Source organism: Octopus bimaculoides, chromosome 25 (assembly GCF_001194135.2).
Source record: "Octopus bimaculoides isolate UCB-OBI-ISO-001 chromosome 25, ASM119413v2, whole genome shotgun sequence".
Taxonomy (NCBI): domain Eukaryota; kingdom Metazoa; phylum Mollusca; class Cephalopoda; order Octopoda; family Octopodidae; genus Octopus; species Octopus bimaculoides.
In genome coordinates, this window is record NC_069005.1 from 19,225,158 (window position 1) to 19,248,925 (window position 23,768).

A 23,768-nucleotide genomic window follows, 5' to 3' on the forward strand; every position below is an offset into this window, starting at 1 on the left:
TATATACATATCCTGTAAATAATAATATCTTATAAGCAATCACTGTGTATTGACTAAAGAAAATAATCTAATATTGGGGTATATAAGCCCTCAACAGAAAAAAGTGGGTTTTCTGTACGCAGAAAATGCATATGCTTGTTTGTTTAAAAAAAACAACACTATGAAATTATAGTTAACTCTAACAGGAAGAAGTGAGTGGGTATGTTGGTGTAATGGTAGCACACTTATTGTGAAAGAGACTTAAAGATGGTGGTGGTAAGATGTCTGGGTGGGCTCTGAGGTGCATAAGGACAGATTAAGGATGATTGGGTAGAGGTTGCAAGAGTGACTGAAGAGCATGGGGGATGGTAAGGAATGAAGGAGGGTTGCAAATATACAGAATGATGAACAAAGGCTGGGGTTGGGGATGAGGACTACTATGGGATGGAAGACATTGCAGAGTATGATGACTAGAGAGTGGGTAGGGTTGAGGGTGAATGGTGGTGGGGTGATCAGTGATCCAGATGAGATGGGGAGAAGATTAATGGGTCTAAGTGCCGACTGCCAGCACTGAAAAGGTGAAGAGTAGCAGAATAATCTTATATGTATAGGTGTGTGTGTGTCTATTGGCACCACTTAAGGAGCACCTAGTGCACTTGTAGAGTGGTTAATGTTAGGAAGAGTATCCATCCATAGAAACCATGCCAGCCCCTATTAAATCATCTAACCCATGCCAGCATGAAAAATGGACATTAAATGATGATGATTGACACATGCGCATGTCAGAAAGTAATGATTTGCCCCTTGTATTTGCTAGTCACTTATGTCTTAAATGACCAATTTCTGGAGTCTTGAAATTTCTAGAAGTGCATCTGATGCTGTTTAGTTCCTGATCTAACTGGATCTGATTAAGGGTTTCAGCAAATCTTTTATTAATTTCGACCCCTCATTCGTTGTGTACTTCAAATGGCATTAACCATCATTATCATCTTCTCATTTAGAGTCCATATTCTGTCAATTTGTCACACTCTAACCTTTCATCATCTGGCACAAGATCACCTCCTCCAATTCCCTATCCCCTCTCAAAGGATCTTTGTCAAGTCACCCTGCCAGTGCTGGGGACATGTAAAGAGCATCCAGTCCACACTGTAAAGTGGTTGGCATTTGGAAGGGCGTTCAGCTGTAAAAAAACCACGCCAAAACTAACCTCGCCTGTGCTGGTGCCATGTAAAAAGTGTTAGGAAGGGCATCCAGCCATAAAAAGCCTGCCAAAACTCTCTTGGTCTCTTTTCTCAAACTGCTAAGCTATGTTGTCAAGTGATGGTAAGGAACATAGAGATACACACATGACCAACTTTTTTCAGTTTCCATCTATCAAATCTCTTCATGAAGCTTTGGTGAGCACAAGGCTAACTTACCCAAAGTGCCATGTAATGGGACTGAACCCAAAACCACATAGCTGAGAAGCAAAGTTCTTAACCACACAGCCACGCCTGCCCCTAATATAAATCATAGATATCTATCATAGATGCAAACCTAAAAATTTAAGAGGAGGGAAAATACTACCGATTAAATCGACATCAGTACATGACGGATACTTCTTTTATCTCCGCCCACCTACTTTAGAAAGATGAAAGGCAAGCATTAAGTTGTGATGGAAATGGAGTGGGGTGAAATTCAAAACATCAAGGGGTGTAGTTAATACCAGCAGGCATTATAGTCCCTGGTGTCATGTGATTATGATATAGTTTCTAGCAAAAATCATCTATGGGGTGTGTGGGGTGGATAATGCTGTTCGTCTCTTCTAACATGACGAAATAACCCAAAAGACACGTGTGTGTGTGTGCATACTTATTGCACACATATACATGCACATACATGTACTCTCATGCACATACATACACACAGATGTGTGTGCGTTCTGTGCTATTTTCGTTGCTTTTCTTCCTTTCTTTTTATTCTGTTGGAGAGGTTATTCCTCTGTGTTCTGTGAAAGAAAACAAGAAAATAATAATAATAATAATAATAATAATAAATATAATAATGATAATAATAATAATAATAATAATAATAATAATAATAATAATGGGAAATAATTCAAAATAAAATAAATAAAAGAAGAACTTGATCTGAATAATTGCCAGAGAACACAGCATGTGATTCTATCAATAGCCGCCAACTCTAGAAACGTTTGTCAAATACCTCAGTGCTTATGTAAAGCTAGAGTCAGATTGAAATGAATTTGTGTTTGTTCTTTGCTTTATTTATTTTTAAATGTTCTTTTATTAGTTCTAGTCATTTGGATTGTGGCCATGCTGGAACACAACATGCAAGATTTTTTTTTTTTTTTGGTGGTATTTTTAGGGGTTTCTTTTTTGTTTCTTTGCAGTTGATGATAGATATCAACTTATTCTTATTTGTCTTATTTATTGCTTTCTATCTCTCTCATTCTTTTACAAGTTCCAGCGTGAGGACTGTGGCCATTTGCCTAGCCATTGTAGTGACCAGCAGTGGGGTTCTAGTTGTATATTTAACCATTTAGTATTCAGATTACTCTATCAAATGTAATGTCTATTTATTCACATTGTTTTGAATTAATCCTGCTTGTAGCTTCAAGATATTCCTGATATGATTGTTTATTTTGGGAATGACATTGTACAGTAGGTGTGAGAGGCCAGATCTGGCAAGTTTGAACATAAAACAGGTAGAATATTTGGCCCTGGCACACCTAGTTTAAATGCTAAAGAGTTAAAGACTAGGTGAGGTGTGAAGATGTTTTCTTAAGGAGCTGTAGTATTTTTCTTTTTTTTCTCCAGTTATGAGACAAGATTGTCATGGATCCCATGTGGATGATTTCACGACTCTGTTCATGGAGTCAGTGAAGATTTAGCTGGCATGAGGTTGGCACTTGGTTAGGGAACGTTTGGAAGCAGTGTATCAAATGGTTGGTATAATTTGTGTTAGATTAGGCATTGTTGGACATGATAGCAAGTAGGTCATTGCTAGAGGAAGAAGAGTCTGAGAAAGAAACCCACAACTACTCCCACATTTCGGTCAGTGGTGTTGCACACTGATATTGTAAACTCTCTGCAAACTCTGCAAACTCTTGCGTGGTTAGCATGAAATGACATAAGCACACCAACCAATTTCCAGCCCACAAATGTGCTGTCTCCTCTTGCTGGTTTTTCTCCTATTACTACAATAGACACAGGCATGGCCGTGTAGTAAGAAATTTGCTTCCCAACTACATTGTTCCAGGTTCAATCCCACTGTGTAGTACCTTGGACTAGTTTGTTTCTACTATAACCTCAGGCCACCCAAAGCAGTGGATTTGGTAGACAGAAACTGAAAGAAGCCCATCCATTTCTGTGTGTGTATTCCTGTCTTTGTCATGCAAGCAGTGTCCTTAATTCTCAATCTTTCATGAAAATCATGTTTGACCATGGAGAAATATTGCCCTGCTTGTGACAGGAAGGGCATCCAACTGTAGAAAATTCACCTCACCCATGCAAGCATACAAAAGTGGACATTAAAATAATGAAGGTGATGACTACAACAATGACCTCTGCTTCATAGAGCTGGCTGGCCAGTTGGTCAGTTTTGTGTCTCCTGGTAATTGTGTTGGTGATTGTTGTTGTTTGGCCCTCCCATCATTTTGTAGAGTTTATGGTGGACTACTAAATTATCTAATGTATCCTTTCCATATTTAAGGTGGCATGGTATTATTTGAAGGAAATTTTGCCACCATCTCTAGCAGATCAACCAACCACATAGCAGCTCCCTCATTGGCTTGCTAATTGATTTCCCACCCCACCCGCACCCTTATTGGTAGCATTTTGTAGTTGTGGTGTGGTATGAAATTTTCCCTCTGCCTCTCACCCAACAGGTCAGTAAAAGGTCACTACCCATACCACCACCACTACTACTACTACTCTTTATATATTACCCCCTCCCTTCAGATCCTGCAGTTGTAATTTTTTTTCTTCTCCTCCCATAGGTTTGTATTTTTGCAGAAAAATCTTTCTGCATTCTTAATAGTGGAACGGGTTTTGTGAATGTGTGTGTATCATTGTGTATAAGTGTGGTGGTTGGGGGTTGCATGTCCCTTTATTTGTTCTTGCTTGCTTTCCTGGCTGGCAGAATATCATTGATCCTAGTTGAAGGCAGAATGTTGCATTGATTAAGCAGGCCTTGTGTGTATGTATGGTTGTTGTTGTTGTTGTTGTTGTTGTTGTTATAATTGTTGTTGCTGCAGCCAAGAGCATGAGCCAATGAGGGAGCTTCGATGGGCATCTTTGACCTGCTAAATGTAGCAACCAAATTAGTCAGTAGCTAAATTCGAAGGATAACTTCTGCCTTGGTATGTTGAATTTCTTTTAGCATGCTACAGAGCAGCAGCCTCTGTCATTTCTCATCTTGCTAGAAATAGCAGCCAAATCTCCTTCAAATCTCTCCATTCATTTTTTGTTTTTTAATAAAAGGAAGAAGCAAAGTACTCAAGAAATAAAGTCATCTTTATTTTTTACATATCTGTGGCCAAGCTGGGGCACTGACTTGAAGAATTTTAGTCAAACAAATCAACTCCAGTACCTTTTTATTTTATTTTGTTTTTTGGTCAATTCTGATTGAGCAGATCTATAATTAAAGGCAAACCATCTGTGACCACCCTGTATTTTTTTTCAGCAACAATGTATCTAGGACTGCATTGTAATATGTGTCATTGTTTTGTTTTTGAGGGAGAAAAAAAGGCTGTATGGTATGATTCAAGGAAGATTTGTCAGTTATTTCTTGCAGGTCACAGAGCCACTTGGAGGCTTCTCTGTTTTAAGGCTGTTAGACTTCACACATGGATGCAGGATCATCAGCAATGGTGACATGTTATACTGTTTGCAGACCTATCCAACCCATATTATGTGAAAATTAGACAGTTAAGTGGTGGTGGTGGTGGTGGTGGCAGGGGCAGTTGAGGCAGTGACGGTAGGGGTGGGGAGCAGTGGTACTTGAATCAGTATCTTCTATATATCTACTTCAACAAACTATTTTCAAATATCTCTTATTAACAGAGATATTTAACTGCCATTTCTAGCAGATTAACTAGCTGCATAAAGGCTTTCTCATCTTACATGTCAGAATGTGCATAATGGTTCTCGACCAGGCAAAGAAGTGAAGTATGAAAATGCAGATGACACCTTTGTTGCTCAGCCAACTACCCACCTGATTAATCAAAGATAAACCTAAGTTTCATAACAACAACATAGCAGACCATCTGTGGATGGGAACCCTTAGAATAATTTTGTTTCTCAAAATTGCATGAAACTACTGCTAAGAATTGCCCGTTGAGATTCTACCAGATTTCTTTATTTTTTTTTCACTAGTAACAGGATGTGTTGATCAAGGCCTGAGACTCCATTCAATTTCCTTCTCTTTATTTCTGTTCTCCTCTTTCTCTCCCTTCCTCTCTCACACACTTTCCCTCTTTCCCTTTTCTTCCTCTCTCTTTCTCCCTCACTCTCTTCCTCTCTCCTTCCATCTATTTCTCGCTTCTCATTCCTCTCTTTCTCAGAGAGATTTGACACTCCATCTATTCCACTTCACCACCACCACTGACGCCTTTTTCCATTCGCTGTTGGAAACTTCATGGCCAATGGAAAGCCTGCTCCTAGTTTTCCTGTTATTTATTTATTTATTTCCTCATTTTTGACTCCAAAGGATTGGTTAAACCATTATCCTCCCTTTCAGATGAAGTGGTACACACAACCTGAAGTGAATGCTAGGTGGGGATTAGCAACCATAAAAATCCTTTCATAATTATAATTCTAACATATTAGAACTTAATTTTCAATATAATCAAAACCTTGGGTCCAAAATATTGGTAATATCTTCTACCAATATCATCATTGGTTACTTACGATTTTATTTGTAATTATGCTTGAGTTAATGAGGTCAACTGAAATCACAATATTACTCATGTTGTGACAAAAATCTTGATTTAAACCAAACATATCGGGCCCAGATATTCTTCTTGTTTTATGTTCAAACTCATCAGATTTGGCCTCTCATTGAAATTTCAAAACTGTGAGATATGAGCTGTGGCAATTAAAAAAATTATTGATCCTGGACAGTTTCAACCACATCTGAATCGAAAGGTTTAAGTTAGCATCATCATCATCATCATCACATCCATTTTTCAATGCTTATGTAGGTCAGATGGAAATTTTTGAGGTGGATTTTCAATGACCAGAGCCTTCCTTTTTGCTAACCCTCACCTGTTTCGAATCAAGGTAATATTTCCCCATGACCAAACAAGTGTTCACAGAATATTACAAACAAAGGATACCATTTGCATGATGGCAACAACACTTGTTTTACAACTATCACACGAAGGCAAGGAAACAATAACACACACATATACACAACAGGCTTCTTTCAGTTTTCATCGACCAAATCCACTTATAAGGCTTTAGTTGACTTGAGCCTCTGCAAGATGACACTTTCCCAAAGTGCCATGCAGTGGGACTGAACCTGAAGCCATCTGGTTGGAAAGTAAGCATTCTTACCACACAGCCACGCTTGCACCTATAGACAACGGTTAAGTGACTTTCAATAACTGAAACTTGAAGCTTTAAGTTTGGTTGATCAGAAGGGTAATAATGCAAACTTTTTGGGGTTTGCCATTTTTCTATGCTAGGTTATAGATTATTGTACATTATTGTTGTTTAACTCAAGGTTTGTCCAAATTGGATTGACCAAACCTCTTACAATTCCAGTTAGTGCTTCTTAGGTTGCAGGTTTGGATGTGTGCTAAGAAGCTTACTTCTCAATCATGTAATCTTGGGTTCAGTCCCACTGTCTTCCACTACAGCCTCAGGTTGATCAAAGCCTTATGTACAGATTTGGTAGAGAAAAACTAAAAGAAGCCCATCATATATGTATGTACATATCTGTGTGTTTGTGTTTGTTCCCCACCACTATCTGACAGGTGTTGGTTTGTTTACATCCCCATAACATAACAGTTTGGCAAAAAAGGAATTGATAGAATAAGTACCAGCGTTCAAAATAAGTCCTGGGGGAAACTTCTTCAACTAAAAATTTCAAGTCAGTGCCTCAGCATAGCCATAGTCCAAAGAGTGAAACAAAGTAAAAACTAAGATACATTTCTCAGACGTAATGGCCTTTTATGTTTAGTTGGGGACTTAATACTTTGCCTGGCTTAGTGCCACCTGCCCTTGCTTGCTCTAAGCAGAATCCACTTTGTTGTAAGCATTCAAACCAACTCCTCAGTTTGAGGATTATGAATGAGTCATGCCACGATTTTTTCTTACCTGCCTCATCTCCAGTCTCAGCTTCTACAAAACAGTCGTGAATGTTCCACGACCACCCACCCCCTCCTGTCTTTTTTTTCTATGAGACAAAACAATAAACAAGGATGCATTAATTCATGTATCTTTTATTTTATAATTGTTTATCATCTGACTGTGACCATGCTGGAGTTCCACCTTAAAGGGTTTTAGTCAAACAAATTGACCCCAGGACTTATATATCTTTAAGCCTAGTACTTATTCTATCAGTCTCTTTTGCTGAACCAATAAGCTATGGGGACATAAACACACCAACTGTCAAGTGGTGGTGGTGGTGGGATGCACACACACACACACACACACACACACATATGTATACATACATATGACAGGCTTCTTTCAGTTTCTGTCTACCAAATCCACTCAAAAGGCTTTGGTCAGCCCAAGGTGCTATGTAGTGGGACTGAACCCAGAACCATGTGGTTGGGATGTAAGCTTCTTACCACACAGCCATGCTTGCACCTGTTTTCTTGAAAAAAGTTTTGGAGGTGTTGTTAGTGAGAGATTTGGCTGCTGTTTCTAGCAAACTGAGTGACTATGTGGAGGCTTCTTTGTTGGCTTGTTTACTGAGTGTTGTGGGAAGGTTTGAGAGAAAGGTTAGATCCTTGAAAAGCTTCATAAAAATGCTGCTCCAATTAGTGGATCGGCTGATGGACAATGTAGAGGAAATATTAAACGTTGATATGATGGTGAATGGGCAACAATGAGTCATTGAAATGACTGGAGTTGCTGCTGTTATACTGAGATGTGTGTATGTACATGTATGTGTTTGTATACAGGCATGTACATGTGTATTAGAATGTGTATGCATGCATGTATGCACTTGTATATGTTTTGTAATTGTTTTTTATTACAAATATATTAGCATTCATGTCTTTCAACTTACAGTAAAAACCTCTGTGTGTGTTTGGCTGGGTTTTTTTTTCCTTATTCCATAAATAGTTCCATAAGTTATGTTATGCACCATGTTAATATATGTAAATGTATGCATAGATATTTGGTTTGTGTGGCTTTCAACTTTAAGAGGTCTCTGTTTTAGCCTTCTGCTTTTGCTCTTTGCTGATTAGAAGGAAGATGGACGAGATATTTAGTATCATTTCGGCTTTTCTCTATAGAGTGCTGGACCTAATATATTGCCTTGTTTACCACCACTGGTATCTCAACAAAATCCACACTGTTGAAAATATTTGTACAAGCTCCCCTGGTTTCAGAATGATGCAAGAATTAGAACTTCTTCATCCCCCCCCCCCATCACATGTCTTAGTGGCTCTGCAAAGATGTCTCAGGTACTGCTTTTCTTTCTTGATGCCATACATGATGGCAGCATTGAATCTGTCTACAAATGTTATCCAATAAACTGCAGCCATTCCGTTTTTATGGTGGCCACATTATCCTGAAATTTAGATACTTAAGACAGTGACAGCATTGAAACTGTTTTGTATCTGCTGGGAATAACAGTCAGATCTCCCAGAAACCATACCCTGCTGTCTTAAATGCACTTACAGGGGACAATGTTGCTCTGGTACACAAAACATTAGGATATGTCACAGCTAAAATGCCCTCCATTATAGACCTGCTGGGTGAGGGCTGACCCAGGGTTAAGTAATGCCTTCAATGGTTTCAGTTTGAAATAGGAAGGCCTTATCAAGGCAAAAAGCCTATTTTGATATGTGTGTGTGTCTCTCTTTCTCTCTCGTTATCCCCTCCCCCTCTCTCTCTCTCTCTCTCTCTCTCTTTATATATATATACATATCATCATCATCATCATCATCATCATCATCATCGTTTAACGTCCGCTTTCCATGCTAGCATGGGTTGGACGATTTGACTGAGGACTGGTGAAACCGGATGGCAACACCAGGCTCCAATCTAAATTTGGCAGAGTTTCTACAGCTGGATACCCTTCCTAACGCCAACCACTCAGACACACACATGCACATAAGTTAGAGTGGTATTGTTTGAATGAAGTATTGTGTGATAAAGCTAAGTGTTTTTAATTTTTATTTGAAACATCAAAACAATGTGAGTTACAAGAAATTATACAATTTGATGGTTTGTGTTTTTATTTTGTTCTTCAATATTTCAAGATCTCAGAGATTTGATTTTTACAAGCTAACCCTTTGAAGATGTCGCAACCCTGAAATAGTGAAGTACAAGAAGAAAGTACAAACCATTAGCTTCTATTATTTCTTATAAATGTACTTCATGGGGTAGGACTCGAAGGATTCACTTTTTCTGTTCTGAATGCAACTTGAGATGCCAGTGAGGAAAGGAACCACCCAAATCTCAGATATCTGTGGGTGGGCATACACAAGCATGCACATGCATACAGAAGTACTTTAATGCTGGATGTGTATAGGTGGAGTTTTCAGACACACACACACACACACACACACACACACATATGGAGGCACTCAAATCCTGGAGGTGTATGGCCAAGTTTACACTTACGCACCACTACTCAAATCTCAGATATGTGTGGATGGGTTTTACATTTACACTGGTACTGAAGTCTCAGATATATGTGGGTAAGTTTACACACACAACCAAACACAAACAAATGCTCGTGTGTATCAGCACCCTCTCTCTGTGTTTGCCAGCTTCAGTGTATAAGTAACATACCAAACATTTTTACGTTGTCATTGAGCATTTTGGCAGATTTCCATAACAGAAGAAACTCGACTGAAATAAGATGTCTTTTAGGATGCTATATCAATGTCACTAGAAGCAAAAGAACTCTGCTGATGTTAAGTGTACTGTTTGCAGCAAGCACTTAGAAATTCCTCGTCTGCTGTCATTCTCTCTCTCTCTCTCTCTCTCTCTCTCTCTCTCTCATTAATATGTATTTATGTAAATATATTTAATTGTCCTTATTGATGTAGTAAATTGGTAATTTTACTATTGACCTACATATATACTTAGTCGTCATTGTCATCTTTGTTGTTGTTGGCTTGTTGAATTAATATCTTTTAATAGATATGAAGAGGAGGACAAGTTGGTGGAACTAAACTCAGTGTTTCATTCTAATGAGTTTTATGTGTTTGTTAAATAGAATAGCTTATCTTGTCAAACCATTGAAATATTTGTTAGGAAGTATTTTCTAGGAAAACAAACACACACACACACACACACAGATGTGCACACACAGCTACAACTGCATGCATGCAGCTGGATTTATAGGCATGTAGCTGGACTTGCACACATGTTGCTGGTCTCATATGCAGCTTGATTTGCACATGCAGCTGGACTCGCATGCATGGCTTGACTCTCATGCAGTTGGACTCGCAAGCATGGCTTGACTCTCATGCAGTTGGACTTGCATGTTACATGTTGGACTTGCATATTACATGTTGGACTTGCAGTTGGACTTGCACAGTTGGATTTGTGCTTACAGCAGGATGCACACTCATGGCTGAACACGTACGCAAAGGCAGATCAATACAATCAAACGCATCTAGGCATACAGTCAAGTGCATACAGACACGCACACAGTCAGACTTGTACATGCACATATATAATTAAGAATTCTACATTGACCTTGAGCAGTGCTCATAATTCTGCTTGCTCCAATTTGCTTGACTAACAAGAAATAGATTGCTCTCTTTCTTCACAGTTGAATAGGGAGCAGTCATTGTCATCATAATGTTAGTACTAAAGGGCATCTAGTGAATTGTTGCAACAAATATACTTTTCTGTGCATCAACACAGAATTGGGTCAGTCTATTTATCCATAGAAGCAGTGCTGGATTAACCAGCTTAGGGTATCAAAGGAACAGGAGCACCACAGAAATGGTAAATGGTTTACAGCATAAAAATCCCCTTAAACTTGCTAAAGGGATATTTGAAGTGGTTTATATGATCGGAAATATAATTTCAAAGTGTTCATAGGGTCAAAGTAAAACATTTTTCATATTTCTGTTGTTTCATTTTGAAAATTTTTTATAGTTTATTATTGTTTGTATTTTGAATTACATATGGGGGCACCAAAAATCTTTTTTTAAGTGCTTAGGGCCCCTATGGCTCTTAATCCAGCCTTGCATAGAAAGCAGCTTATATTTAAATTGGGTAATTATTGTTGTTAAAACTGATATCAGCCCTCATCCAAAATATCTGTGATCCAAGACATTCTGTTCATGACCATCTAATCTTTTTAAATATAATTTATTTCAGACTACAGTGGCCAATGTGTCTTACTTGATGATAAAGTGATTTTAGAGATTTAACTGTTATTTGTAACAGATCAAGTTTTTTTGTTACTTTATCATTAGTCTCAGAATAAATATGAGACTTAGGTAATGTCCTCAGAATCATCAGCATTTTAGCATCCAATTTGCTATGTTAACATGGGTCTGATGTGGTTTATTGAAGCAGATTTTCTATGACCTGATGCCCTTCATGTCATGAGACCTCACCTGTTTCTGAGCAAGCTAGTTATTTCCCCAAAGCCAGACATGTTTTTTACAGAATATTGGAAATGAGAGTGACACTTGTTTACAGTTAATATACAATGTAAAGACAATGAGACAGAAACACACACGCACACACTCACATGCACGCATGCACATATACCTGTGTATAACATATATTCATATAATGGGCCTCTTTCAGTTTCTGTCTGCAACAAACTGAGTTGGTTTTAAATTTATTACATTTATCAGTTACTATGTTGGAGTTGTAGGGCTGTGGATTTACTAGTCTCACAAATTGAGTTTGTTTTAAACTTTTAACATTCATCCAGCTCCATATCAAAGTTACAGGACTGGAGATATTCTAGTGTACCTCAAATTGAGTTTTTTTTTTTGTTTGTTTGTTTGTTTTTTTAAGTTTTAAAATTTGTTCATGTAGAAGAGATATCTGTTTAGTTGTTCATTTTACATCCATTCTGCCTATTCTTGCATGGAGTGGACAAATATATAATTTGAGGCATTGTTTTACAGCTGGATGCTCTTCTTGACACTAACCCTTACCTATTTTTCATGTAAGAGATTACTTATTCCACACAGCTTCTAAAGTATGAAGTATCCAGACTATTTGTTGATCGGAGAACTGACTACAACTCTGCTTACCATGTTTTTGTACAAGTGATTGGTCACAGAAGTTTACACACACACACACACACACACACAAGGCACAAGCATGGCTGTGTGGTAAGAAGTTTGCTTCCCAACCAAATACTTCTGGGTAGAGTTCAATGGTGTGGCACCTTGGGCAAGTTCCTTGTGAGTGGATTTGGTAGATGGAAACTGAAAGAAGCCTATCATATGTGTGTGTGTGTGTGTCTCATTGTCTTTACATCGTGTGATAGTTGTAAATGAATGTTACTGTCAAACGAGCAATATTCCAATATTCTGTAAGACCCTGTCTGGCCATGAGGAAGTATTACATTGCTTGGCAACAGGAAAATTTGCTTCAGATAAACTGCAGCCAATGCATGCATGCTTAGAACAGTGATTGTTAAATGATAACGATACCCATATGTATATGATAGTTTTCAGTTTTCATCTACTAAATTCACTCAAAAGGCATTGGTCGATCTGAGGCTCTGGTATAAAACACTTGCCCAAGATGCTGCATGTCAATCCTGGGACTGAACTCGACACCACATGGGCGAGAAGTGAACCTCTCAACTACACAGTCATGCCTGCACACAGCTACAAGACAAGACCATGCTTACTTGCAATGTTTTTTTACAGACAAGGGAACTAAGAGGATTGAAGATGGGTCTGATGGCCAGGTTTAATAAAATTAGAAGGATTTTAAACTTTTTAAATTTGTCCTGCACCATGTCAAAGAAATAACTTAATCTTCATCCTTAACAAAGGGAGAAGGGTTAAAAACTCTGTATTTTGAGGGAGGTGGGGGTTCAGTATTTTTCTGTTCAAGAACCATTATTTTAGGGGTCAAATGGTCCTTGTAGAGGTTTCTTTATTGGTACTTTATGAACCCTTAGTCATTTTTTTTTTTGTTTTAGTTTTGCTCTTTTTAAATTCTTATAGTATGACTAAATAATTTCAATTTTTTTATTGTTACTTTTAATTTTATCCTTACATTTTTTTTTGTTGTTTTTTTGCTCTGCAAGTTTGCAAAGCATGTGTGTATGTTTGTTTAAAGTATTAATTATGATGAGTAAATGAAAACAAATTTTAACGTGATATTTTGGAGAGAAATATATACACACATTAACATAAATCTGCAAAGTTATCTTTCCACCAGACTGGAATGGATGAAATTCAAAGAATATTTTAGAATGACATCTAACTGATAAGAGATATTTGCAAACATCAATGTCTGTCTGTGTGTATCTGCATGTTTGTGTATGTGCTTACGCATGCAATTTTAGACTAAGGCATTTTTTAGACAGATTAAAAAAATATTAACTATATGTGTATTTAATTTTTTTTTAAATCTCACACATACACATCTATAGAAATTTATATTATACACAATAAAAAAAAATTCTTGAAGTCTGTACCTTAATGAAATTAATTCTACACCATACTGTGTCTGTCTACAAGCCAATTATGATTTGTGGCTGGCAAACCTCTTTTCTTGTCCAGTTGTGCCAAATAATATTTAAATTTCTCTATCTCTCACTCTCTCCCTTCCTACCCCACTCTCTCTCAGTAGAAATGGCAACAGCTGCTCAGGTAACTTGTAAGTAGTGTGTGTAAATATTTGTATTTATTGTGGCCTTGTGCCTGAGCTGGATGTATTCTGTATGCACACACACACACACACACACACACACACACACACATATATATACGTATATATAAACACATACAATAATGCACATTCAAATACATACATTCACACACACATAAATACAATAATGCATAAAATAATTCAAATACATACATATAAAGATATATATATAATGTATACACACTCATACTTATGTATGTATATAATATGCTGCTCATGCATTCAGGCCTACACATACACACACCACACACACACAAATGTGTAGGTGTATGAATGTGTGTGTATGTGTGTGTGTGTGTGTGTGTGTGTGTGTGTGTGTGTGTGTGTGTGTATATAAAGCTGTTAGTCAAGATTAAGACATCCATGTTGGTGTAAGTAAGCCTAATTTGTAATAGTCATCGTATGCAATGAGTCAGGAGTAAAGGGAGAGTTCGTATAATAAACAATGAGTAATAGTTGATGCTTGAAGAGAAATTCTTTTCGGATCAGATTCCATTTTTAATTTCACACTTTACAAATATTAACGGTTTAAAATTTTTAAGGGAAAAATACATTTTTCAAACTTTGAAAAAGAAATTAAATTATCAAAAATACGTAAAATTGTTTTTTGTTTCTTTAAGGAAACCCATTTGAATGTAATTTTATTTTATTTATTTTATTCTATCCCCACACACATAAACAATTTCCGTCCCTGTAGTATTTTTGTTGTTATTGTTGTGCGTTGGTGTTAGGAAATGTGGGAGTGAGGCAGACTCCTCCCCTCCCCCATTTAACTTAAGACCAGGTATCATTAAATTGTTTTACTATGTGTATTCTGGGTTTTTGGAATAGATTCACAGCTGTGGGGTTAAGCAGCTTCTTTCCTAACCATGTGGTCTCAGGTTCTGTCCCACTGTGTGGCATCTCGGTGAATTGGCTTCTACTATAGCTCCAGGTCAGTCAAAGCCTTGTGAATGGATTTGGTTGTCAGAAACTGGAAGAAGCCTGTTGTGTGTACATGTGTATCATCATCCTTTGATGTCCATTTTCCATGCTGGCATGGGTTGAACGGTTTGACCAGAACTGGCAAGCCAGAGAGCTGCATCAGGTTCCAGTTTGATTTGGCTTGGCTTCTATGGCTGGATGCCCTTCCTAATGCCAACCACTCTACAGAGTGTGCTGGGTGTCTTTTATGCAACACTCGCACATGTATGTATATGTGTACATATATCTTATATGTCTGTGTGTATTTAGGTGTACCTTTATCACCCTCATACAAGTGATGCTGTTTGTTTCCAATCTTCCATGGAAAACATGTCTGGCGATAGGGAAGTAACACCTAGCCGGAAAATAGGTGAGGGTTGGTGACAGCAAGGACATCTAGCCATAGAAAATCTACCTCAACAAATTCTGTCTGGCTCAGTGTGTGTTTGTTTGTATACCCTTGCCTTGACATCATGTGATAGTTATAAATGAGTATAACTATCATATAAGCAATGTTGTTCATTTCCAGTCTTCCATGAAAACATGTCTGGTTATAGGGAAATAATACCTAGCCTGGAAACAGGTGAGGGTTGGTGATAGTAAGGACATTTGGCCATAGAATAATCTGCTTCATCAAATTCCATCTGACCCATGCAGGCGTGGACAGGTGGACGTTAACTAGTGATGGTAGTGGTGATATGTGTTCCTGTGTGTCAGAAGTAACTAAAAGGGTTGGCAGCTAGAAGAGCATTTTGGCTGTATGTATGTATATGTTTGTCTAAGAATATGTGAAGGTGCCTAATGGTCATGGTCATGGGTTCAATTTCCAGACTAGGCAACAATGCATTGTGTCCTTGAGTAAGGCACCTCCTTTCGTTCCAGTTTGCTCAGCTGCAAATGAGTACCAACCAATAGCTGGTGCAGCTGTCACATCTGTGATGCTCTACCAGATCAAGGGTGGAATGGCCAAGAGAGTATCTATGCCTGCTTGGTACTAAACAGGCACCTCAAACAATTATTGAAAGCCAGGTACATGCCACCAGGTCATATTCACTTGTGATTGACAACTAAGCTTTTTCTTTAACAAAAAATTCATTGCATCTATGTTTGTGCCTGACCATTGCTTGACAACCGGTGTTGGTGTGTTTACATCCCCATAGCTTAGCAGTGCCCCAGTGTGGCTGCAGTTTAATGACTGAAACAAGTGAAAGATAAAGATGATAAAGTATGATTTAACCTTTAGCATTCACATTGACTGTAAATGTTTTTAAGTTCCAGTTGGCCAAGATCTGGCCTCTCACATCTACCCTACAATGTCATTCTAAAAATAAACAATCATATCAAACTCTCAAAGCTGCAAGATAATGCAGGTTAAATCAAAGCAATATGCATTACATTTGACAGAGTAATTTGAATGCTAAAGAGTTAAGGGGGATTTGGTTGCTACTTCCAGCATATCAACTGTTCCTGTGGAAATCTTTTCATTGGCTTGTGATGGTCTCCTGTACTGGTTTTCCACCTTTTTCTTTTCTGTCGTTTTCTCTAAATAAACATTACTGAGTGAAAGAATGGTTGGCCTTAAACTTCTCATTTCTCTGATGGTTAATAAACCTTTTCTCAGCAACATCTCTCCTGTTGAGTAATTTTACTGAATTTAAACCTTAAGGCTTTAAGGATGATTGCACTCTTTTCATTTTTGGTTGGTTGATTTTTTTTGTTGCCTCTTTTCTTTTTTCTTTTTTTTTTGCCAACATTATTCCATCTGTGATAGTCGTTGGTTCCCAGCAGTTAAGAGCATCACAGTAAGAAGAGTTTAACTATCCTGTTAACAATTTATGTGGCTGGGCTGAGTTGAACTACTGTAGGAAGTGTTGTCAGTTGTTCTTTATATCCCAAATAACCTCCTGATCAAGTAAGTGGATGATCAGACATTCCATTCATGACTGTCTTTAAGAACATCACAGTTAAGAAGATTTAACAATCATGTTAGCAATTTTTATGGCTGAGCTGAACTGCTGTACAAAAGGAAGTGACACTCCTAAGCAAGCTGCTGATCAGCCGTTCTATTTGTGACTACTCCATGTTATTTTAGACTATAATTGCATCTGTTCCTCAGAGCTGGTGGCTCTTGTACATTCATCACTCAGGTACCCACCAATCCACCCTTCTCTCCACCTTTTCCTTCATTCTCTCCATTGTTGCATCCAACTTCACCAGTGTCTGCATCGACCGCTACGTCCCGTTCTTTCTCCCTTGCATGTGTTGACCCGCAACTGTTTAAAAAGAATATGAATGGCATCAAAACGACCAGTTTTGGAGGGCTTGCAAAGGGTCTTGGGTATTATTCTTTTCTCCAGACTCACCAAGAAAGAAAAAATAATTCATTTGAGGACTGCTCCTACCTAACCCTTTATATAACAGTTTGCCACAGACTTCCTCAGATTTCATGTTATAAACTTCTTGTCTTAAAGTAATCGAAATTGACCATTGGTGAGGATATCTTGTTTGACCACATTCAAATGGAGACTATTTGATTTTGGCACAGCTTCTATCACCAACTGTCTTCAACCATTAATTTGCATCGGCAGCAGTTTCTCTCTCTCTGTGTCTGCTCTTTCTCTACTATTATGATGGTTTCTGCTGTTCTGAAGTAGCTACCTTTCACTCCAGCCTAACTCTATTCCTCCCATTTTGCCTCAGCCTCCAAAGACAGTCCCAACACCACAGGTCTGAAACGGTCAAGGTCACCAGATATTTTATGGGGTGGGGAAAGCAATCTAGAACAGGACAAATTTGCAGTCCCATCCATCAGCTCAGAGCTAACATTTTTGCTTAAAAAAGAACTGGGGTTCATTTGTCTGACTAAACCCTGTAAGGCAGTAACCTCCAACTGGGCACAGTCCAGTGATTGAGACAAGTAAAACACACACACACCATTTTTTGAATCTATGCAAATATTGATTTCTCATATTGGCACAGCAGGGTCAGTCGATTTCCAGGAAATGGATTAAACGCATTGATTAAATCAAACCTGAGTATATAACTGGTATTTCTATATTTCAACTTCTACTCTCACAGTGATGAAAGGCAATGCTGACCTTTCTTTCTTTGGCAATAGGATTTTCAACTCACAACATAAGGGAGATTAATTAAATACCAATATTTTCTAATTGCCCCACTGATTATTGTTGTTGCTGAGCTTTAAAGCATTCTAGCCATGAGCATCCACGTCTACTTTCAGGACTACATTATTCAATGTTTTTGTTTTGTTTTTCTAAAGATGGTAAGTTTTTGGATAATTTAGTTGTTATTTCTAGCAAATAAAACGACCATACAGAGTCCATCATGCTTTAGTCTCTTTTGTTACATCTTGTGTTTTCAGAATAAAACAGTTTAAGCTTTAAAATGAAATAAACAAAATGACATAAACCAAGGCGAATTTTCTCTGACGAAAAATCCCTGATTCACTACTTCTCACCTCCCTACCCGTTTCTCATACAATATCGAGCTGTTCTTAGATACAACGTTTATGTCACGAGATCCTAAGCTGGATACTCGATTTATTACGTAGTCTTCTTACCAGTTTCTCAGTGCAGAGGTGTGTGATATCTCTTCTCTCTCTATCTATCTCTCTTCCCCGTTTTCTCTCTCTTTTTCCATATCTACCCTTCCTCTCTCTCTCTCTCGTCTCCTTTCTCTTCTCCCTTCTATCTTCTTACTTCTCTTTGTCATCACCCCTCCTTCCACTTATTTGTTTTTCTCTTCCTTCTGTCTCCTGTCTCTTCTCTCCTCCCCTCCTCTTGTCTCTCTTCCACTCTATTTCCCCCTCTCTATTTCAGTCTCGACTCCTTTTTCTACTGACTCCAAGTCTTATGTCTTCTCTTTCCTTCTTTGTATTTTCTCTCCCCCCTCTCTCACTCGACAGGGAGAGGTGGTGGTGGTGGTGGAATGCTAAACGCAAATACTACCAGTATATTAAAACATCATCCTTTTAACATTCTCAGTTCAAATCCCTCTAGGGGGGAATTGTGTAATAAAAGAAAATGTCCTGTAGAGAAAAAAACATATCAGTTATATATTAGGGTTAATTAGAATAGAACTGAATCGATTCTACCCGTTCACCGCCAACATCGCCGCCGCCACTGTCACACACCACCCACAAAAAATAAAATATTAAAATGAAATCTGTGGCCTTGTGTACTTTTTCTACAGAAATCGATAACAGCAGTGAAGTCCCTCCACTTATGCAATTTCTGTTGTTGCTGTGGCTGAAATTACTTTTGTGTGCAAAAGTCTTACATTTATTTGTGTATGAATAAATAGATATGAGATTGGTGTTCTAGCCATGACCATCTTGTCATATTTTTCAGAAGCACTTCCTTGAATATTTTTTAAACGGTATGGTGTGGTTTGAAGGATTTGACTGCTATTTCTGTTGCGGTCGTCGTAACGACGACAGTATTTGCTGCTGCTGCTGCTATTGTTGTTGTGATTGCTATAGGATGCAACAACAACGGCTGTTTTGATAACATTTACTACTACTACTAGTATTACTACTGCTGCTACTACTACTACTACATGTGTCTGTGCGTGCGTGTATGTATAGTTAAAGATGTGCGTACATATATATATATATATATATATATATATATATAAAGGATATACCTCAGTATATAAGGATGTGTGTTATATGCATATCATATATACACATGTGTATGAATATATGTCTGCGTTTGTATGCATATTTATGTATATATAAACTGTTGCTGTGCTACTGTTATTACTGGTACCACAGGCGCTGCTGCTGCTTCTTATAACATTGCTGCTGCCGCTGTTACACTGTAGCAACAACAGTAACAGTGGTAGTGGGTGGTAGCGGCGACAGAATTTAGTATCTCTAGCAGCAGCAGCAGCAGTTATAAAGCTTGTTATACAGGCTATGTATGTATGTATAGCGGAGAGCACCACCCCCTCCTTCTTTCACAAGAATGTGGCATAATTAGTATCTGTGTAGGTGAAGTTGAATTTTTTTTCCCCTTCTTTGTTCCTATCTGTCTTTTATCGCCTCTACCCACTCTTGTCTTTCATTTCTCATCGCCCAAGCGAGAGTTGCTCGCGTTACCCAGGCGCACAACCGTTGCCTTCTTTCAGTGGGACTTGGGGGACAGACACACATACACACTCCCACATACATACACTGTCACTCACTATTCTATCTGTCTTTCGTCTGATGTGGTCACTGGTTTAAGTTGACCTGGCCTGGACTTGTCTTGGCTTGGTGTCACTTACCAAGTCGCCCGTCCTCATCTTCTCACACACACGCCGCGGTCTACCTACCTATTCTTTGCCGCTGCCGCCCTCTCTTCACCCAACTCTACCTTCCTCTAGTGGGAAATTTTTACAAGTCTTCTCTGGTTGTCCTTTCTTTGAGTGAACAACAGAGAAGTCAGTTGAGTTTTTCCAGAGCGTTCTGATACAGGTTTGTTGAATTATTAGTATTAATCTTTTTGTTTGTCACCATCTTTTTTCCCTTCCTTTGATATTGTAGCCAACACATCCACATACTAACACACATATATAAGTACTTAAAAGTGCATGCGTACACACACACATTTCTGTATGTCTGTATGCCGTCGCTGCACACACTTCAATATTAAAACACGTACACCATTCCTTGACGTAAATACACGCGCGCGCACACACACACCACTCCCGTTCCTATCATCAACTGTTGTTATCGGAGCCTCACCAGCTGTTCTAATCATTCCTTGTTGACTTTCTGAAATTGCCATCTGGTCCTGCTTTGAAGCCGTTGACACACGCATACACACATACACCCACTTCTGTGTGTCTGTCCCTTGTAGGAAGGAATGTGTCTACCTCTTCGAGTTGTCACATTTCCTTTTTCTTATTTTTCTTTTGATATCGATGTTAAAATGTCTGGTCTAAATATTTAATCCCACCCTCAACTTCCATATCTATTAGCTGGACTACCAACTTCAGTTTGACAAACAAATGAAAGGTAATTTATTTGACTAAAAAATTTTTTGCTGCCGTTTATTTATTTATTTTTTAACGACATATATATATATATACACGCAGTCATACATTCTTAAATACATACACACATACACTAAAACACGTTTTTAAACACTCCCACATACATGCATTATTAAACAGACATTTATACATACATACTTAAACATATTCACATGCATTTCTCATTTACACATATATATTCAAAGACTGTTTCTCAAATATTGAGTTCTTTTACAGTGCGACTACTAGGCTGAGGTTTTCAGTCCGTAAGCTACTCCGAGTTTTGTTCTGTTCACATTGCTTATGCGACACCATAAATGAATTCATTCTGCTCTTTGCCCATCATGGGCGGTACGCATTCGCGTAATTATATACATGCATACATATATATCTACACACACGCTGCGCACATTCTAGTGTGTGTATATATATATATATATATATATACACACACACACATACAAGCATACATGAGCGCGTATGTGTATTTTTAGTGGCGTTATTCGATATCGTCTTTATTTTATATATACCAACACACGAAACTCTTGGACCTTGAGTCACTCTTTTGTGCTAAATATTAATAAAAGTGTGTGTATGTATATATATACGTACACATATATGTCTATTGAAATCTTCTGATCCTTGTTTTTCCAAGTATCCTCCTTGTTACGAGAGGAGTTTGGCTTTCGATGAGCAATATCATTTTCTCTGTAGAAATACATATTACTAATCCGTTGTCTATCCCCACAACCTTATATAATACTGTCACGTACACACACTCTCTGTGTGTGTGTATATATACACATATATATATATATATATATATAGAGAGAGAGAGAGGTGTGTGCCACCCGCGTTTTTTGGCGTATGTACTCGTGCGGGTATATGTATGTACATATATATATGAACCGCTCTAACACATGTATGCTTACGTACGTATATACATACATCCGTGACTAACGGGAAGTAGAAACTCAAAAGTAGTAACGAGGTAAAAGCTCCGGCTTGAATTAAATAATATATATATATATATATATATATTGAATACTTCTTCTACATTTATATTCATACACGCACGCACATGATCATATATATAGTACTTTTTCTTCTACATTTATACTCATACGCACACATGGTTTTATATATAATACTCACGCACATATACATACACACATTCACATCTACCAACCCTATTTGTGACACTGGGGTGGATAGACTTACAGCCATATATTTGTCTTCATTGACATGTTAAACTATTATACTATGGTGATAGCGTGTAGTATGTGTATCTATGTATGTATATATATATATGTATATGCATATAGCGTGTGCAATACTTTTTACCTGGTTGTCTTGAAATGAAATTACAAGTAATTTACTAGGTCTGTTCAATGTGACTATAACTCCTCCTCCTCACCAGTAAAAAGTAGTCATTATTATAATTTAGTATGGAGTGGTGGATAACAAAGGTGGAGCGACGGGTTGAATAGCTTGGTCATTTTAATTACGCCCCCTTCATGCTCCGAGTTCAAATCCTGTTGGGAGTTTGCACTTTGCTTTTTTTTTTTTTTTTGCCTTTATTTGTTTTCGAAGTCGCTTAAATAAGGTACCGATTGCAGTTTAGATTCTTCAACCTCACATTGACTGAGCAGCCCAAATAATAAAGATGTTGAAGTGGTTACTATTTTTTTCTTTCATAAGCCTTGTCTTCCCCCCCCCCAGTTTAAGGGTGATTTAGCTATTTCTAGGAGGTCAAGCGACTGCATAAAACAAGGGCTATTTATTGGTTTGTTCGATAAAATATTGAGGTAGATTAAATCCCCACATCTTCACACAAGCATTAAGACCGTTGTTCTTGTGCATGCGTTTGTAATTATCATAATTTTAGATCTTACATAGGCACCAGGCCTCGATTTTAAGAGGATAGCAAAAAAAAAGGGGGGGGGGCAATGGATTAAATCAGTGATTCTTAACCATTTTTTGTACTTATGAACTCCCTTGATTCCTCTTTTACCCTGGTGGGCTCTCACGGCCATTCGATATTTAAAAAAAATCCTATTATATTTTTATACTTAGATATTAGGAATTGCATAAAATATTAAGATATTTTGTGTATTGTAAAAGTATAAGTAATTTATTGCTCATAAATTTCAACAAAAAGATCTTGTATGAACCCCCCAAGGGTCATGTGAACCCAGGTTTAGACAGGAGTGGAGAGGGGTAGTTGAAGACTGACTGGGAGAACGAAAGGTGAAGTTCATCTTGGTGGGATTCAAAACTAGAACTTCCGGTGAAACTCTGAGTGCTCAGCCAGTTTCATTGCTCAAACAAACTGATGAGTAAAGGCTTTGCCATCATCACCATTTTGTCCTTTCTTGTAAGCAGGAAACTCGAAGTCACATTAACTGAGATTTGGTTACTATTTCTAGCATGTCCAGCGACCATGTACAAGCATTCTTATCAGTTCACACTCTTATAATTTGGGTGAGCCAGTAAAGATGTTTAAACATGGTCGATTGAACTGCTAGAAATAGCAGCCATATTTCGTTAATGTGGTCTTGTATTTCCTGCCTGTAGAAAAAACAGGATGGTTATGATAAGGTCTTTGATGATATATGCTTGTCCAAGACTGACCTGGGTTTAAAGAGTAACAGGAGTAACGCATGCAGCTGTTGTCTCTTGGCATTTTATTGTCTGCAGTTTATGTACCTAGAATATTCTTGT

At 37.9% G+C, this 23,768-nt stretch overlaps 1 protein-coding gene across 10 annotated transcripts in view; it reads left to right on the forward strand.

Annotated features, from left to right (window-relative positions):
- LOC106874415 (myb-like protein U) overlaps positions 1–23,768 on the forward strand; it is a 216,939-nt gene that overhangs the window by 132,799 nt on the left and 60,372 nt on the right. Inside the window, exon 1 of one of the 10 annotated variants that reach the window (XM_052976712.1) lies at positions 20,491–21,027. The exons of the other annotated variants lie outside the window; for them this stretch is intronic. Within the exon in view, the coding sequence (XP_052832672.1) occupies positions 21,021–21,027 (7 nt within the window). The 5' untranslated portion in view covers positions 20,491–21,020. Of the gene's footprint in view, positions 1–20,490; positions 21,028–23,768 lie in introns of those variants that run through there. 10 annotated transcript variants of the gene reach the window in all.